This window comes from Frankliniella occidentalis, unplaced genomic scaffold (genome assembly GCF_000697945.3).
Source record: "Frankliniella occidentalis isolate FOCC.00 unplaced genomic scaffold, Focc_3.1 Scaffold19, whole genome shotgun sequence".
Taxonomy (NCBI): Eukaryota; Metazoa; Arthropoda; class Insecta; order Thysanoptera; family Thripidae; genus Frankliniella; species Frankliniella occidentalis.
The window spans coordinates 2,255,086-2,262,463 of record NW_026267149.1 but is presented as its reverse complement, the minus strand read 5'-3'; the positions used below and the strand labels follow the sequence as shown (position 1 = coordinate 2,262,463).

At 58.3% G+C, this 7,378-nt stretch overlaps 1 protein-coding gene across 1 annotated transcript in view; it reads left to right on the top strand.

Annotated features, from left to right (window-relative positions):
- Nucleotides 1-7,378, top strand: part of LOC113214394 (tubulin alpha-3 chain-like) — a 47,994-nt gene that overhangs the window by 39,771 nt on the left and 845 nt on the right. Inside the window, exons 2-5 of the mRNA XM_026433745.2 lie at nucleotides 4,443-4,967; nucleotides 5,340-5,619; nucleotides 6,068-6,218; nucleotides 6,301-6,561. Of these exons, the coding sequence (XP_026289530.1) occupies nucleotides 4,443-4,967; nucleotides 5,340-5,619; nucleotides 6,068-6,218; nucleotides 6,301-6,561 (1,217 nt within the window). The remainder of the gene's footprint in view (nucleotides 1-4,442; nucleotides 4,968-5,339; nucleotides 5,620-6,067; nucleotides 6,219-6,300; nucleotides 6,562-7,378) is intronic.

Here is a 7,378-nt window from a genome sequence, read left to right as displayed (position 1 = left end):
GGGGTGGAGTAAGGAGGTGGGGTGGGGACACACCCGGAGGGAGGGGGGCTGCTACAGCTACCGCATTGAGAGTGAAACGCCCTTGAACCCGTCCGTCGTACAAAATAGGCCAGACTATACACACTGGAGAGAAACCGGACAGAAATAATCAGCGAAAGAAAGAAACGCAAAATCAACGAGACTCCAAACGCGATGTAATAAGTCTTTGTCAGGTCCGCTGAGCCGCTCCAATTAGCCTGACGTGCGTCGCGCACCCCGGCCGTGCGGTGCGTGTGTCTCGGCCGGCCGCGGCACGTCGGGCGCCGTCGGGCGCCGTCAGGCCCGATCGTAATAAGAATAATGACAATAATCATAACATTTTCTCCCCTTTTACGAGTCCGGCGAGTCCCGGCTGCGTGCGCCCAGGGGTGGCGTTGGCGTTATCCGGACGCCTCCCATGGACTGGAGTGAACTGACCACGGGCTGGACACAGGGCTGGACGGCCGGACGAGCGGAAGTCATCGCTCGCGCTATTCGGGCGCGTCCCGCCCCTTCGCTCACGCTTTACGGCCCCACGCCCTCCCCGGCCTGCGCTGGCGCTAGAGCTGGCGCCAGGAGGGGTGCGGCGGCCTTGGCGCCCAGCGGGCAGCCCACGCGAAGTCGCCTTCCACCCTCGTCATTTTCTTTGCTGTTCGGCGTCGACGAAATTTGGTGTCCCTGTCCGCCGCGCATCGCAAAAGCTTCTCGCAAAGGTGCTTTTTCGTTTTTCTGCGACCGGACCGCTTACCGCGCGCTCCGCGGAATAAGGGATTCCCCTTCCCGCGAGGCACGAGTCGAGTATAAGTGTAATTCTTAATGGGTGTGTGAGGGAAGCCGACGACTAGGAGGGCCCGATGGAAAGAAAGTAGCAGCCGACACGACAGCGCGGGTGGGAGGCCAGCTCTGTAATGGAGTAATAGTTGGTGGGCGAATGTGTGTGTGTGTGTGTGTGTGTGTGTGTGTGTGTGTGTGTGTGCTGGCTGGAGCAGGAGGAGGCGGTGGGAGTAGGCGGCAGGAGATGTGTCGATCTGTCACCAGAGCCCGGCGAGATGATACCCTAGGGCGGCCCAGGAGGTGCCCGGGCGGGGTCCTCGTGAGCTAGGCCCAGCGATGTCGACATGCTCGCTGGGCGTGACGGGACGGGCCGCTCCTCCGGCCCCGCGCGGCTCCGGTATGGTATAAATGTATGAGCCTTCATATGTACCGACGAGACCCGCCTAAACCATACGGCAAAGTTTTTCAGAATAGGAAGAGAAAAAGTAGTGCTTACGGTGCTTACGGTGCGAGCGGAGTCGGCGACCCGCTCACACGAGTGCCAATCAGCTGCCTGGCATAAATGCGACGTTTGAAGACTGGGGCAGCGCAGCGCGAACAGTAAATCACACACAAGTCGTGGAGACGAGTTGAACATTTCTTCTGATGCCACACACCGGCCCTATTGAAGCGGTGGTGTCCGTCTATAAATATACTTCCCATCAGAAAGATCTATGTTTCTGTGCCGTTTTTCTAGCGCGCAGGCGGGCGAGTAAACGAACGATGATGATGATTCTGACACAATGGCCGCAGCGCCGCCAGCGCCGTGTCTCCCTTCCCTTCGTTTAATTGGACTGGGTGATGTACTTGCTGTACGGGCGAGGTAACGAGACGCGCCCGCTGCACCGACACCGCCCGCCACACCATGCCCGTATAAGTGCCAATCCCCCCCGCCCAGTCCGAGATGAACACGCCTTTCCTGCATGCGTTCTGCGGTTGTTTGTAAATGACCGTCGGCCAGCCGTCGCCGCATCTCTGCGTCTGGCCCGTCTGGTCCTGACCGCGCCGCACTGGGACGGCTATGGGACTGCCGGAGCGCACTTGGGGTTTAAAGTTAAATAGTTCGGCCGCCCATCTGGCCTGGCGCAGCGCGCAGCCATGGCTTATTTGGCTCGCTTCTGGGCCTCGTTCACTGGCGCGGGCGTACCGGGCGGGGCGGTGCCGCCGGGGACACTAAAGCAGCCCAAGCGCCCAACCCAGCCCTTGGGCGTGGCCGTTGCCGTTGTGCTTGAGTCGGTGGCGGCGGGGGTCTCGCGAGGACGGCGCTGACGTGCCCGTCCCGGCGCCCGGTAGCCGGCCCTGACTCGAGGCACCTTCCCGCGTCCTGCTGCCGGTCCTGGCGGGTGCTCAGCGAGCTCTCCGTACGCGGCCCGGGCCCGTCCCCGGGGGCGTGGCGCGGCCAGTGCCGCTCCGGTGCGCCTCGAGCGAGTCGCGCCCATAAGGGGCCCGTCTCCGCCCCGGCGGCACCGCGCCCCGCCTCTTAGCACCTGGGCCGGGCGACTCCCTGATAGCCCACCTTCCCCACAATAACATATATCGTACAGGACTAGATGATGGGGCTGGCGCCTGTGCAGGGCTTAGGGTAACACAGAATATTTACACCAATGCCACTCCTGCTGCCAGGCGCACCTATATTTATTTTTATTCTGTTTTGTGTGTGCCTGGCACGGGGCGAGCTGCGGGGGGCGGACGCGTTTTCCGTAGTTCTGCGCAACTCCCCCCCCCCCTTGGAGTAAAATGTCCCGCGGAGACAAGCGACAGCCCATCATAAGCCTCATACTGCTACGGGGCTGACTCGTCGTGCGACATTGAAAATATAACGACTTCTCATTTATTTTTGTTAAGTTTTGTTTTCTGTGGAAGCATTCTTCCTTTTTTAGCCCATCAGCCAAACAGTGAGAAAGGCGTTTAAATTTCCGTTCTTAGCCTATTGCTTTGAAAAAGCAATAAAGCGGGCCGATGCAATCGATCAGCTGCGTGTCTTACGCCTGTCTGTGCCACTAGAGGCAGATATGCTAGAGACTTTTTCATTCATCTACCCAAAATAACTCAATATCAATAATATTTTGAAAACTCTTGTGCAGGATTCTGTAAGGGGTAACTCGTGCAAATAGAACCCCTTGATACCGGCTGGTTACGATATCGTGTCCAAACCGATCCAGACTCAGTTCTGCACACTAAAGTTCGGTGCAGTTAAAATTATTGCATCCTCGGACATTTACAGTGTAGATGATGCCGCCCGTAACACAGGTGGATGAGCTCTCCTGGGCAGACGAGCGCCTGCCAGGCCCGAGGTAGGCATTCCCGCATTACAGGTGTGTCCAACGGGCGTGCCTACCCAGCAGGCGCCTGCGCAGGACGGGCTCTTCTGAACGTCCCCGTTTGCGGCCACAAATCGGTCGACCAGAGTCAGTACAATCTGGCTCGACTTTAGAAGATCCTTTTTAGGGCAACATGCAATCCGCCCCCCCCTCCCCCCTGGAAGCGTTGGATTTCGCATTGGTCGAAAAAGGATCTTCTTTAGTCCGCTATAGTCGGGTCGGATTAGACTGACTCTGACCGCCGGATTCCTGTAGCGACAAACAGGGACGTGACTCAGAGATTGGCTGAGTTCAGGAGCCGAAATCCGCACGACACCGGTCGGAAGTGAGAAAGATCGTTTGGCGAAAGGGCGGGCGTGCTTGTTACACCCAGAAAAATCGTTTCTTGTCCCAAGTACATTATTCCTTGTTTCAAGTACACGCTGACACAAGATCAAATTTACTCTTGAAACAAGCTGATATTTCCTTTCGAATAAGAGAAAAATCTTATTTCAAAGACAATATTGCCTTGTTTCAATGGTGAATTCCATCTTGTGTCAGCTTGCACTTGAATCAAGAAACTATTTTTCTGGGTGTACGTATCCCGTTTAACATACCGCCTGTGACCTGGATGGTTCAAAAGAATGGTCCCAATGGTCATGCAAATATGAATAAGTATTTCCTCCTTCCGAGTGGCGGCGCCACCGAATGGCCAGCTGACCCCGCGCCCCGCGCCCCGAGCGCTGGTGGTGGGCGCGGGGCCGGCGCACGGCGCCACTGCGGGCGCCACTGCATAGCTGTGGTCGGGCCTCTTACCTCCCCGCTGCTACTGCTCTCTGGGCCAACGATCCCGACCTGATAAGAAAGCGCGTTCCCTCTCTATCTGTATCTCAGGTAGCGCCTCTCTCCCTCTCGCTCTAGGGTCGATAAGCCAGCCGTAATGTCAGCAGGAGGTGCAGTGGACGGACACCCCATCAGGACCCTTGCGGAGCGGACAAGGGGGGGGGGGGCAGAGAAGAGTAACCGGGCCGGGCAGTGAAAAGGTTCTTTCAACTGTTATGCTATACGTTGTTACTCGTACACGGCAGTGTTAAGTACTCTCGAGATAAGCGCCCGTGTCGGCTCGTTCCCTAGTCGTTCCAGAGAATAGGGGTGGGGGGTCGGAACGCTCCGCGTGTCCTTTGGCAATACTTACCGCAGGGTACTTACTTCCACGACAAAGTTGCTAGGGTTATGCCCGAAGCCCGCTTAGACCACTGTGAACTTGACTTTGTGTGATCTGACCACGACCACGGCACCGTCTGCTTGCAGAGGGAGTGCATCTCTGTCCACATCGGCCAGGCGGGCGTGCAGATCGGCAATGCCTGCTGGGAGCTGTATTGCCTGGAGCACGGCATCCAGCCCGACGGTCAGATGCCCTCCGACAAGACCCTGGGCGGCGGCGACGACTCCTTCAACACCTTCTTCAGCGAGACGGGCGCCGGCAAGCACGTGCCGCGAGCCGTGTTCGTCGACCTGGAGCCCACCGTGGTGGACGAGGTGCGCACCGGCACCTACCGCCAGCTGTTCCACCCGGAGCAGCTCATCACGGGCAAGGAGGACGCCGCCAACAACTATGCCCGCGGCCACTACACCATCGGCAAGGAGATCGTGGACCTGGTGCTGGACCGCATCCGCAAGCTGGCGGACCAGTGCACCGGGCTCCAGGGCTTCCTCATCTTCCACTCGTTCGGCGGCGGCACCGGCTCCGGCTTCACCTCCCTGCTCATGGAGCGCCTGTCCGTGGACTTTGGAAAGAAGTCCAAGCTCGAGTTCTCCATCTACCCTGCCCCTCAGGTAAAGTACACCCAGCAAATCATTTCCTTTGAAAAAACATTGTTAAATTGGTATCTTGTTTCAAAGATGTTTCCTTCCTTTACAGACCAAAATTCTTTAAGTATAACATAAGTCTTTAGATTACGGCAACTTGTTCCTTAAATGAAGAAAATAATCGTTATGTTCCTATTTAAGGAAGTTTCCTTCATTCCGAGGGGAATAAAGACAAGGAAATTACTTTGTTTGAGGGAAACTATTTTCTATGTGTAGTCCACTAGCTCAGCCCTGTCAATGAAAATGAAGCTTCGAGTCACTTCAATATCAATGTCGAACATGGAAAAATAGGAATTATTCGACATTGTTTCGACAATCATTTCTCACTGTTGTCTGCAGGTATCCACAGCGGTAGTCGAGCCGTACAACTCCATCCTGACCACGCACACCACGCTGGAGCACTCGGACTGCGCCTTCATGGTGGACAACGAGGCCATCTACGACATTTGCCGCCGCAACCTAGACATCGAGCGCCCGACCTACACCAACCTCAACCGCCTCATCGGCCAGATCGTGTCCTCCATCACGGCCTCGCTGCGCTTCGACGGCGCGCTCAACGTGGACCTCACCGAGTTCCAGACCAACCTGGTGCCCTACCCGCGCATCCACTTCCCGCTGGGTGAGTGGCTCGCTGCGCCCCGCCCCCGCACTGCACCAGCAAGCACGCGATCGGTATGCAAACATCGGCGCCGGGCAGTGCTGGGCAGGGGCAAAAACCACCCCGAGATGGGCCCCGAGATACGGCATACGCTCGGCCATACGGAGCTGTTTGGGGAAAGGGTTTCCGCTAAAATTACAACAAGACGGCCTGTTTGCACTGAAACAAGTGCCGAGGCGGTGCTGGCCGAGGATGAGCTCGTCAGGTCAGCCTCGACATGCATGTGTGCGAGAGGCTCTCGAGGGACTCGCGTGGGGCAGTCGGGGCGTGCTGCGAGGGCTGCGACGGACAGGGAGGACTTGAACGCACGCTCGGATGGCGCGGAAGTTCACATGATGAGAATACCGTTTATTTGCTGGAATTCAGTTTTTATTAACAATACATAAGTGTCCATGACTTTCTTTCGCAGCTACTTACGCCCCCGTCATCTCCGCGGAGAAGGCGTACCACGAACAGCTCACCGTGGCGGAGATCACCAACGCCTGCTTCGAGCCTGCCAACCAGATGGTCAAGTGCGACCCCCGCCACGGGAAGTACATGGCCTGCTGCATGCTCTACCGGTAAGGCACCCCCCCCCCCCCCCAGCTCCACTGACAACCCCCACCTCCCCGTCGACAACACTATAACGACATTGTGCCGCAGAGGCGACGTGGTGCCGAAGGACGTGAACGCCGCCATCGCCACCATCAAGACGAAGCGCAGCATCCAGTTCGTGGACTGGTGCCCCACCGGCTTCAAGGTGGGCATCAACTACCAGCCGCCCACCGTGGTGCCCGGCGGCGACCTGGCCAAGGTGCAGCGCGCCGTGTGCATGCTGTCCAACACCACGGCCATCGCCGAGGCCTGGGCCCGCCTCGACCACAAGTTCGACCTCATGTACGCCAAGCGCGCCTTCGTGCACTGGTGAGTACGCAGTACGTGCGCCGCCAGCAGCCATCGCTCACGCGCTCGCGACGCTTTGTCCGCCCGACAGGCAGGCAGCCCAGCCGGCGCGGGTGTCTGCCGCGCTGCCGCACCACCGCCGTGGAGCGCTCCCCTCTGCGCTTCCGCCGCCGCCGCTTCCTGTCCACTAGTAACGCCACGGCAACGCTCTGTTCGCTCCTGCTCCAGTTCCGCACCCCTCGTTCGTTTTCGCCGCGGCCCTACGACGGGTCCTCATTTCCGGTCACAGCTCAATCCAGAGGGTCGTTCCCGCCGCCCACCGTGCTGCCCCTGCTGCCCCTGCTGCCCCTGATTCCCCTCTCAGGGGTCCTTGCTCCCTCGGCCAGGCCAGGCCAGGCGGCCAACCCACCCCCACCCTCTGCCTCCAAGCAACCACCGCGAACTCGTGGAGTCACGGATGATTGATTTTCTGATCTCCTTGTATTGTAGAGGTCGCGCCTCGGCTTTGGGAAGGCAAGGCAAGTGAGTGCAGCAGACCCGAGATGCTTGAACCCTCGCTACGTGCAAGGCGCGGGCACTGTGACTCTTGACATGGATTACAGAGGAAATAGAGAATTAGTCGTGCTTCCGAAAAATTATTCGGATATGTAGTGGCGCACACGTTGCGATGGTGTTGCCATGAGAAGCTGTTAATTCCCGCACCCCTACTTCACCGGTTTGCCGGAAATGCTGCCAAATCAGTGAGTCTGCTGCGCTGCAAACAGACTTCCCTCTTGTGTCCGGCTCGTCTCTCCTCACTTCCGTCTCGGGCCGCGATGAGTCCCCCCGTCCCCCCCCC